At 48.3% G+C, this 11,565-nt stretch overlaps 2 protein-coding genes across 2 annotated transcripts; both read left to right on the top strand.

The window, feature by feature from the left end:
- Window positions 1-5,459: 5,459 nt before the first annotated feature.
- On the top strand, window positions 5,460-5,966 carry LOC115642603 (zinc finger protein 3-like; the record flags this gene model as incomplete). The annotated part of the gene is made up of 1 exon (XM_030546245.1): window positions 5,460-5,966. A coding segment is annotated over one exon (507 nt), but the record flags the coding sequence as incomplete, so codon positions are not given.
- On the top strand, window positions 5,899-7,847 carry LOC115642661 (zinc finger protein 586-like). Its single transcript, XM_030546366.1, has one exon. It carries the CDS (start codon window positions 6,042-6,044, stop codon window positions 6,711-6,713), a length of 672 nt encoding a protein of 223 aa, XP_030402226.1. The 5' UTR covers window positions 5,899-6,041; the 3' UTR covers window positions 6,714-7,847.
- The last annotated feature ends 3,718 nt before the right edge of the window (window positions 7,848-11,565 follow it).

Raw genomic sequence — 11,565 nt, 5'->3', positions numbered from 1 at the left:
TCTTTTACCTGAGCTAATAGGTAGCTTTTCTGTTATTTTTATAGGAGCTGAAACCCCTCTTCCTTTTTAGAGGAAGCTCATGGTCACAGTTCATCCTTTTAACCCTCAAGCCAGGGTATGGAAACCTTCCCCTAGTGGTCTTTGGATTTCTTTTATTTTGGAGATCTTTGGGCTTCAAACCTCCAGAGTGCATGGGGTTCACAGCCATCGATGTTTTAAGAAAACTGCTGGGACTCTTCCAAACGGACGATAGCCCAAAGTCTGCCTCGTGTGAAATGGATCAGGCCACACTGTCCGTAACCAAGGCGTCCCTCACTCCTCATTTGCCTGTAGACTTCAGGCAAGTGACTGCAATGCGTGGTGAGCTAGAATGCTCAACCATGAAGACCAAGGTTAAGGTGGAAGCCCTTTTGCACCAGAAAGACGGACATTCCAGGACTCCCAGACTGATCCCCTCTGGGGAAGGAAGTTGTAACATCAATACCAGGCCGTGCCAGCCTTGACCTGTCTCCTCGTACCTGATAGAGCTTGCAAACGAGTACCGAGCCGGCGACCCCATCGCCTGGCTCCTTGACTGCGGCTCTGCTTCCTACTCCACAGGAGTCCAAAGAGCTGCAGCGTTGGAATCGCACGTCAATTTCAATATCCGATTGGTACTTTTTCTATTTTTCAGACTTTGTTTTTGTCAGCTGGGAGCCATCCCAGCCTTCCTATTCTACTCCAGTGGGACAGTGGGGCTCAGTGCGTGGACGTGTGTGTGAAACCTGTCACATCCCTGCAGGGAAGGAGCTAAAAGGAATAATTCCCAAACCTAAATAGCCCTAAAATGCTGCCCTACAAAGTGATGGAACATGTGCTTCTCGGTCTGTGAAAGTGGTCAAAGCTGAGCTGTCGGATACATACTGTTAAAAACCTGTGTATTAAGGTTTTTATCTGTGGAAGCTGCCGGGAAAAGGTTAGCCACACCCTGGGGACATCTAAGGTGGAAGCTCTGAACTTGTGGCTTTAATGTGAACAATAAATTGGTGTTAGGGTTGATATCTTCAAGCAGCTGAGTGTGGATGGCAGGGCCTGGGTGAAGTTCTCTGACTGGAATTAACTAAATGGACAGCTGCCTCCTTGGGTACCTGTTTCAGGATTTATAAGGGCTGATTTTCTGCTGTATAATTCTGAAGATTTGGCTGAACTGATGATTTGATTCTAAAGCAGGAGAATTGTTAACTGAGTGATTTCTGCTCTGACCTGAACGAGATCATTGTACTGGGTGCCCCAGAGTTAGCTGGAGGGGGTTACTAATGGTTTAGGTTTAGTTAGATGTGCTGGTCATTTTATTTATTCATTTTAATGAAATGTATACAAGGGATAGTATCAGAGGGGTAGCCGTGTTAGTCTGCATCGGTAAAAGTAGCAAAGAGTCCTGTGGCACCTTATAGATTAACAGACGTTTTGAAGCATGAGCTTTCGTGGGTGAATACCCACTTCGTCAGATGCATGTAGTGGAAATTTCCAGGGGCAGGTATATATATGCAAGCAAGCTAGAGATATAGAGGTTAGATCCTTTGCTGCTTTTACAGATCCAGACTAACACAGGCTACCCCTCTGATACTAGAACCAGGTACGGACCCACTCTACCTGGGCAGGGGCAGGGGGGGATCCTGGTTACCCCCTCCCCAGCCCTGCTGCAGTTTTCCCCTGACCCCACCCTTGCTCCAGAGACCAACCCTAGCTCCCGCCCCACTGTGCTTTTACCCCCAGCCCCTTTTACAATCATTCCCCAGATGGCCCACAAATACGTTTGGCACCGGGCCCACAAAAAGTTAATCCAGCCCTGGCCTCTGGTGCATTATTTTTTTATGCTTTTACTTAATGGCCATGGCTTTGTTTTATTTCTGTAGCTGTTTTCAGTATGCCACATTTTGGTGTGTTTACTCGCTTGCGTTGTTAGAAAGGATGATAAAATACATTTCCTCCCAGGGCAGTGTTCATTTTCTTTGTATTTGATTTCACATTAAATAAACATGTTAGGCAGTGCAACTTGTTAATTATCCCTTGTTTCCATATTTTTTCTTCTTCCTGTGAAGTGTTTAAGAACATATATTCTATCTAGGGTTTTCGTTTGCACTGCGCATCCACGCATACCTCAAGATTGGTGCTGCACATAACAAAATTCAACCTGCACATAGTGGTGTGATGTTTCACACCCCTAACTGACACAACTATGCTGGCAAAACTTTGAACTGCAGACCAGGCAAGGGTCTGCACGTGGATTTCAGAGCACTTTAAACTATTACTTTTAACCCAAACATGTTGGTATCAGAGGGCAAAACTTCCAAGAGGAACTGCTGCCCAATGCAAGAAAAAAAAGTGGCAGGCATTGTCTGAAAGCTATCAGAGGTAGGGTTCAGTCTCAAATTCATGAGGGTAGTTTAGGTTCAGTGGCCACAGCACATCCCGTGAGCCAACCCTTTCCTGTGACGACAGAGTGTGGGAAACTCTCTAGCCATTAACAGGAACTCAGCCTTGCCGCCCGTCTGCATGTCAGTGTCCGGGGCTCACCAGTTTGGCTTGTGCTGCTCTGGAATTCCAAATTCTGCAGGTATTGACTTTTTCAGCCCTAGTTTCCCAAAGCGGCAGTGGGTGCTGTGTACTAACAGATAAATGCCAAGTGACTGAGATCTGTCAGGGAACAAGGAGAACAGTAATAGTTTCGGCCCCAGCTGTGTGCAGTAAAATGTTAAAAGAGCAAGATCTAAAAAGCTGCCTCTGGTGGCAGGGCTGTTTCTCAGGGACCTCGTGATCAAATCACTCTGTATTTGGACCAATAACCCTTCCTGGAATGTCCATAAATCCCAGAAAATATCAAGACAATTTGAATAAATGTGGCTTTTAGTGTAGTTAGAATAATTGATCTTTAAACAGAAAATAATGCTCCCATCAGTCTAGCTACTGCCACTCAGGGACGTGGATGACCTATGCCAATGGGAGACCCCTTTACATTGCTGTAGTAATGTCTACACCCCCGGTCCGTCCTATCCCTTACTGCACTGAATCCCACCAGTCCATGCTCACCGGTCCCAGCCTTCCTACAACTCTCCATACGTCTGGGTGTCTCTCTGTGATTACGGAGCAAGTCCAAGGTGACTTCCCCTCTGGCTGGAGCCTTTACTGTCTGGGGCATGGGGTTACTGTGTTTGTGTTTTGGGAGCCCCTTTGATGAGGAGCTGTGACTGGAAGTGGTGCTGGGGGGTGTCACACTGACATTGCTCAGTCAGGGCAAACTGCAATGAATGGGGCAGATGATCCCCCAAACTGGTGGTTATTTCTAATAATGAGATTAATCAATTCAGCAACAAAACAGCGTCTACAATACCGTCCTGCTTACCCAGAACTCAATAACACAGTTCCCTTGGAACAATGCAGCCTTGGACTCCTGCCCAGACAGCCAAATTAAATATGATTAGGATTACTTAAAATATTGTTCATCCTACAAAGTTCTACCAATCTCAAAGGATCGGCCACTTACCCACCAGGTCAGTGAATAGTTCAGATCTTACCCAAATCTACGCTTACTGCCAATTCTTATTAACTAAACTACGATTTATGAAAAAGAAAAGACAGTGAATATTGGTTAAAAGACCATGATCCATGCAGATATGAGTCGAAGTTTTTATGTCAGTTTCATAGTAGAGATGGTGAGTGTCAAAGTTGTAAATATTTCTTCCAGAATTAGTTCCATAGGTCACAGTCCAATGCCCAATATTGGGGTAACCCAGACAGGAGCAGGGAACCTCGGCCTTGTGACTCAAACTTCCCCTGACGAAGCTTAAGCAGATCTGAGATAACCGAGTCAGGGCCCACGAGTTCTTTTTATGGCTCTCTGGCAGCCTCTTGAGAGCCGGCATTCCTTGGGTGCAGCACTGTGGCTTGAAATAAACCCCCCTATTTCCTATGGATACACAGGTAACTAGTTGCATTCATCAGCCTAAGGTATTCTCCATTGAGCAGTTCATAGACCATTTACTACAAACTTCAAAGAGAAATATAGACGATGGCATTATTACACCCAAGTTTCATCTAAATGTTAATATTCCCTTTTGATCTCTGAATCATTCGATATAGTGACAGACAGGAACCGTCTGTTTACATGGTTAACATCTAACAAGTTATAAGTAAACACACAGAATTAGTATTTACCTCTAATTCTCTCACAATATCGGTTTGCATTTCAGAGCTCTAGTCTCTGGCACATGGCTACATTAGCTATTTATAAGGAATAGCCCTAATTACTATTTACATACTTTTCTAGCATGTCTCTGAAAGTTGAATTTGGGTCATTTAGCCTGCGAGCTGCTTGACCCTTTGTACCTCAATGTCATGGGAGTGTCTGGCTGTGTGTGTTCCCAGCAGAGATGGGGATAGTTAAATCCCTCATACGCAGAATGTCCTGCACCTTGGAGCACCTGGGGAGCTGCCCTCAGGATTTGACAGCTTTACAGTGGTCTGGGTTAAAACTGATAAACTTTTCTTTGCGAAAAATGTCCCATGAACTCCCCTGATCTCCCATGTTTTCTATCCCCTGTGCAGGGTTTCCCATTTCCAAACCTGATGTGATCTCCCAGCTGGAACGAGGGGAGGAGCCGTGGGTCCTGGATCTCCAGGGCTCTGAGGAAGGAGAGACCCAGAGAGCTGCCTGCACAGGTGAGGGATCATTAAACCAATTAAAAAATGCTCCATGGCTGAAAGAAATACCTGCGACTCCCTAAAAGGCCTTGGGAGCTCTTGGAGACCAGGAGGATCCCCAGGAGGCCTTGTATCCTATGGGCAGCTGTGGCTTATGGCTTCCTATGGATCCTGTCTGAGACCCGGCAGCAGCGCCATCCCTGACGGATACAATTCTGTCTCCACATCCCCTCTTCTCGCCGCTGTGGAGAAGGGTTTAGGAGAATTCACTACCAGGTTGTTTTTTTTCTGTCTCTCCAGCTCTAATTTTGGTTTGATTTCCCCATTTTCTGCCCCTGTTTCTGAGGTTTCTCTCTCTATCCTAGCAGGTGCTGGGATGGTGAGTGAGAACGAGGAGCTGAGTCCTCAGCAGGAAGATGCTGAGCAAGTGGAAGCACATGGGGGATTATCACAAGGATCCCAAGGGAATGTGTCCAGGCAGTCGTGTGCAGGGAAAAGCCTGTGAGTGTCAGCACTAGGCCAGAGAGGGAGCAGGGAAACCAGCCCTTGGAGAAAGTGGGCAAATCCACTAGTTGTCAGGGGACTCACCAGAACGCCAAGGAAATCACAGCCCAGCAGAGAATACCCGCAGGAGAGAGAGAAAACACATGCTCTGAGTGTGGGAAACACTTCACTCTGAACTCCACCCTCGTTAGACATCAGCGGATCCACACGGGAGAGCATCCCTACAAATGCTGTGAGTGTGGGAAACAGTTCAGTGAGAAATCAAACCTTATCACACATCAGACAAGCCACACAAGAGAGAGACCCTACGAGTGCTACGAAGTGCGGGAAAAGGTTCACGCTGGGGCTCTACCCTTATTAGACATCAAAGAATCCATACTGGAGACAGACCCTATGAGTGCTTTGAGTGCGGGAAAAGCTTCACGCGGAGGTCTACCCTTACTAGACATCAGAGGATCCACACTGGAGATAGACCCTATGAATGCTGTGAGTGTGGGCAAACATTCGCTCAGAGCTCCGCCCTATTTAAACATGAGAAGATCCACACAGGCGCGCGCCCCTACGAATGCTCTGAGTGCGGGAAACAATTCATTGAGAAATCAACATTTATCAGACATCAGACAAGCCACACGGGAGAGAGACCCTATGAATGTTGTGAGTGCGGGAAACAGTTCAGTGAGCAATCAAACCTTACTAAACATCAGACAAGCCACACAGACGGAGAGACCCTACGAGTGCTGCGAATGCGGAAAAAGCTTCACGCGGAGCTCATCCCTTATTAGACATCAGAGGATCCACACAGGGAGAGAGACCGTATAAGTGCTGCGAGTGCGGGAAAAGCTTTGCTTTCCAATCAGATGTTAATAAACATCAGAGGGTCCACACGGGAGAGCGCCCCTATGAGTGCTCTGAGTGCGGGAGACAGTTCAGTCAGAAATCCAACCTTAGCGCACATCAGAGAGGCCACACGCAGCAGAGTCCTTATGAGTGCTGTGAGTGCGGGAAAAAGTTCACTCAGCACTCAGGCCTTATTTATCACCAGAGAATCCACAGAGGAGAGCGCCCCTATACCTGCTCTGAGTGGGGGAAACAGTTCAGTGAGAAATCAGACGTTATTAAACATCAGACAGGCCACACAGGAGGGAGACCCTATGAGTGCTGTGAGTGTGGGAAAAAGTTCACTCAGCGCTTCAGGCCTTGTTAATCACCAGAGAATCCACACAGGAGAGAAACCCTACACATGCTGTGAGTGTGGGAAACAGTTCACTCAGAGCTCAGGCCTTATTAAACATCGGAGGATCCACACAGGAGAGAAACCCTACGAGTGCTGTGAGTGCGGGAAACACTTTACCGAGAGCTCATCTCTTATTAGACATCAAGGGATCTACCCGGGAGAGAGACCATATGAATGCTTTGAGTGCGGGAAAAGCTTCACTTTTAAATCAGACCTTATTAATCATCAGATGATCCACACACGAGAGCAGCCTGTGAATGCAGGAAAAGTTTCAGCCGGAGCTCACACCTTATAGACATCAGTGATTTCACAGGCTAGAGACACGCCATAAACATTTTGTGCAGGGCAGAGAAAAGATGGTTTTAAAGCCATTTGCGAATTCCCACAAAGGGACTTTTTAGGGCTATTTGCACCATTTGCATCACCCTGTTCTCTCAGCCCCCCCCCCAGGTGACTTGCCTGCTTTTCCTTCGGGGATTGTCCTCAGGGTTGAATCTCGTGGTCCTTTCTATCAACTCTTCTCTCCTGTGACTCATGGGAGTGTGTGTCCCTCCTGCCGGGAGTGTCCATCAGGGTGGGAAGTAGGGGCGACTTCAAGCAGCTAAACTGAGCGAAAATCGACCTGGGCTTTGCCTCCTGTAGGATTTTCCAGCCTGCTGGAGGTAGCTATCCTAATGTAAACACCCTGCTAGATTTGCAGTGCTGACATAGCCCAGGCACAAGGGTCGGGGTTAGCTAGCACCTTCCCCTTTGTCCTGTCCTAATCAACACCAATTTTCATACTCTAGACAAGCCCTGAGCGGCACATTTATACCCTCACCGCACTAGCAGAACGATTGTTAGAGTCACCAAGTTCCCCCTTTGGCGACAGATTGTCTCATTCCCGGTTGTTCTCACGCTGGTCCAGGGCAGTGGGTTGTTTGTTTTTTTCCCCATTTTCCTCATTTAAAATCTGTTTCAATATGACGAAGAGGAGGAGCCGGAGTGGGACAAATGTATCATTTCAGCCTCTGCGACACCGGAAGGAAATAGGGTGAGTCGGCAGGATTACCTCTTTCCCCATTGCCGTCACTAGGCCTGCTCACTCCAGCCCAGGAGGGTGGTGCGTCTGTGCCCAGACCTTCCCTTCCCAAGCAGACTGAGGCTGCAGGGGAGTCACTGAGCCAAGCAGAGCCTAGTGGAAAGGACTGTGTTGCAAACAGTAACCTGGCACAGACGCCTCAGTCCCTCACGTAAGCCACAATGGAGTTTATCCACCTCTGTTCTACCCCTCCACCTCCCACAAAGTCTCTGCACTTCGTAGCAGATTGATCCTAAATCCGACTCATTAGGGCTGGAGATGAGTGTCCCAGACCTGGATGGGGAATTTCCATGGGTCCCAACCACAGTGCGATCATTCCGAGTTTAAATCCCAGTTTCTGTCTATTGACAGACCCACTTCTGGACATTTTTCTGATGAGCTGGGATCCTTTGCACATGAGAAACTCGGCAGTTTCCCTCTATTACGACCATGCTAATTGTTGTTGTTGTCAATAACATGACTCCCTAATAATATGAAGTGAAGCCGGTTTGAATGGATCAGAGGAGAAAGTGACGGGGGGATCTGCTCCCCTGGTGTTTGAGTCATCCGATGGAACCTGCTCTGGGAAAATGAGTTCCCCTACGTAGGCTTTTAAGAGTAGGGATTTGGGAGGGGAGAGATGGACTGGGGCAGTGTCTGCCTCATGAAGTTTGGTGGAATGGAGGTTTATCTGTAAGTACAGATGGATTGGTTCTGAATTTCTCTGCTTTCACTGCTTTCACCATCTGGCTTGCCCTGGCTTGGGGTTGTGTCTGCTCAGGCCCAGCTGAAGCTGGGGGTCTGGTTTGAAGGGTTGTACGCAGAGGTGAAGAGATTGTGCCTTTCAGCCACTGTGGTGTTGGCAGAGTGAAGATGTTTGTGTTTTGGGGGAACACTGGGGAATGACTGAAAGAGGGCAGAGTTAAGGTTGTGTGGGCAACCTTAACTTTGAATTTCCTAGTTTTCAGACGTGAGTTTTGTGGAAGCTGAGGTTCTGAAGGCAGACAACATTCCACTGGGTAACCTTAACTCTGCATTAATGAGGTTTTTTTGCCCTTTAATTACTCTTAGGGGAATTCTGTGCCAAAAAATAAAAGTTCTGTGCACAATATTTTAAAATTCTGCATATTTTATTTGTCAAAATAACACAATATAATCACTCCAGTTTCAATTATTTTGGCAATTTATTTCAAAATACCTTTCGACAACATAGACAACAGCAAAAATGATTCCTCCAGGAGTGGAGAGTTAAAGAAATCCCTACAACAACCCCGTTCCAGTTGGAGAGGGTTGTGTGGGGCCCCCAGAGCCCTGCACTCCCATCCCCCAAAGCCCAGCTGTGGGATAGCCCCCGGCCAGACACCAGCACCCACTCGCTGCAGAGTCCAGCTGTGGGCCAGACACCAGAACCCCTCTCCTCACAGAGCCCAGCTATGGGGCAGCCCCCGGCCCAAACACCAGCATCCCCAGAGTCTTTACTCTCCCCAACTTCTTTGCTGTCCTATCAGGGGATGTGGTGTGGTGCAGCCCTGTCCTTCCCCACTCTTTGCTAGAGCTGGCAGGGTCTCCCAGGCCCTACGAGCCAGGCTCTGCAGAGTCCAGCAGCCCCAAATGGTGGCCAGAAATTCTGTGGGGGAAGATAGGGAATTCTGCAAAATTCTGCATGGTGCAGTGGTGCAGAATTCCCCCAGGAGTATTTAATTCATATAAAGAGGATAGACCCGGACTGCCAGCTAGATATTAGCCAGCTAGCAAAGCCGATTCCAGGCTTAAACTCTTTGAACAAGAACAATGAAAATTCCCTTTGGCCGGGCATCCTTTAAACCCGTCAAACCCCAAACGCAGCTTTGTGCTCACTGCACACCCAGCACCGACCCATCGTGCGGCTGGCTCTTGGTGAGACACTGGCCTTTTCCTCTTGCCCACAGAATCCCCGACAGAAAAGGCACCAGGACATTTTTTTCTGTCATTTCCTAGAGTTCCTGTAGCACGGCCAGCTCCAACCACCCGCTGGCCGGAACTGCCATGCCGTGTTTTTAACACAACCTAGAGATCATCTGCTGAGGAAGGAAGGGAGCTGGAGACATGGGTAAAAGGTTTCCCCTCCCTCTAGGGGCAGGGCAGGGAGAGTGGTCATCTGCCGGGGAGTCAGGACAAGAATGTGACAGTGGGGGACAAGCTGCCTCTCCCAGCAGAGATGACTCGTACCTCCTGTTACTGGCGGGGCAGGGCACGTGACAGCCCCATGTGTCACCTGTGGATAGTGAACGAATCTGACTCCCATATCATGAAAAGCCAAAAACCTGGTTCTTTCTATAGCAGGGAACACTAGGAGAAAAGACATGCATCTGAAGAAGTGGGTATTCACCCACGAAAGCTCATGCTCCAAAACGTCTGTTAGTCTATAAGGTGCCACAGGATTCTTTGCTGCTTTTAGGAGAAAAGAGTTCCAATCATTGCTGCCCGGTTACTTATGAATTCTTTTATATTCTAAAGAAAATTGTAACTGCCTTTAGCTCCAGGCTGCTGTCGCAGGGGCGGGGACTGATTGTTTGGTGCTGAGGAGGGAGCCAGTATAGGGCCCTGGTGCTCTGCTCCTAGCATCTGCCCAGCCCAGGCTGTCTGCTGGCCTCAGCTGCTCCCCCCTTGTACGCTCTAGAGTCAAACAAGCTTGGGGAGCAGAGGCAGGAGCCCGGGTGGGGCTGGGAAGATGCTGGGAATTCCTCTTCCGCCAGAACTGGCCTGGCTCCCTTCTCAACAGACAAGTCCGTTCCACCCCCTCTCCTGGAAAATCCACCTGGAGCGAAGGGCAGCCCTGGACGATACCCTTTAGTTCCCACTGAGACACGAGGGAACCCAGGATGTTTCTAGAAGGAATTTTGGAACTGACCTGGGGAAACCAACCTTTAATAACAGGCAGCTCAAGTTTAAACTAACTGGATTTGGGGTTTTTTTTTACAATTATAGCATTAAAAAAATCCTTCAATCCTAGTGTCACCGCCCATAAAATTGCTTCAGCCTTGTAGTTTTCCAAGGGTAAAACTAAACATCGCTTCAGATAGAAGGGACTGGAGATCAGTCAATGTTCAAAGACATCCCACATAAGATGTTGTGTTTCAGGCTGGCCCCATCATGTGGCCATCGCCTTTCCCTCCTCTCCCTTAAAAGTGTTGGTATTTTACATAGAAACTTTCTTCCCTCAGGAGAGACCCGGGAACCAGGGCTGTCTGACAGGCATACAACTTTAAGACGAGGCTGCCTCCCAGTCAGAAAATCATCTCCCTCCTTCAGTTCAATGACAACCTGAAATGTTCCTTATCCCAGCAGAGCAGGAGGATTGAAAGGGGCAACATCAAACCCCTGTGTAGCTCGCAGGAATGAACACCAACACTCCCTTGTATCTGAGGAGCTGTTTAGTTTTACCCTTGGTAAACGCCAAGGCTAAAGGGAAAGGTGGTGGTGCCAGATACAAGGAATGAAACACAACGCAATCATAGTTATGATGATCTCCTGAGGTCCCTTCCAACCCTAATAATCTATGATCTATGATTATGCCCATAGGGACTGCAAAATCTTTTTATATACATCTTATTATCAGCAGTGTATTATTTTCTCTGGAGTCGGGACCTTAGAATCATAGACAGAGAAGATCAGGGTTTGAAGAGACCTCAGGAGGTATCTAGTCCAACCCCCTGCTCAAAGCAGGACCAATCCCCAACTAAAGCATCCCAGCCAGGGCTTTGTCAAGCTGGGCCTTAAAAACCACCATCTCCCTGGGGAACCCATTCCAGTGCTTCATCACTTCCTAGTGAAATAGTGTTTCCTAATATCCAACCTAGATCTCCCTCACTGCAACTTGACTATACCATGACCAGGGCCGATCTTACCCATACGCAAACGACGCAGCTGCGTAGGGCACCAGGAAATTTGGGTGCTGCTCCAGCAGCCAGCCTGATCCCTGAGCCAGCTGAGCTGGCCAGGAAAGCTGCCCCCCAAAACTCCAGCCCCACCCCCACCCCGCCTCTTCTCCAAAGCCCTCAACTCTGCTCCACCTCAGCCCCACCCCCACTCGACCCCTTTCCCTGAG

This window comes from Gopherus evgoodei, unplaced genomic scaffold (assembly GCF_007399415.2).
Source record: "Gopherus evgoodei ecotype Sinaloan lineage unplaced genomic scaffold, rGopEvg1_v1.p scaffold_43_arrow_ctg1, whole genome shotgun sequence".
Taxonomy (NCBI): Eukaryota; Metazoa; Chordata; order Testudines; family Testudinidae; genus Gopherus; species Gopherus evgoodei.
This window is presented reverse-complemented; position numbering and strand designations above follow the sequence as displayed.

Coding starts and splice junctions, on each gene's coding strand:
- LOC115642661 (XM_030546366.1), top strand. CDS start 6,042: ATGTTAATAAACATCAGAGGGTCCACACGGGAGAGCGCCCCTATGAGT.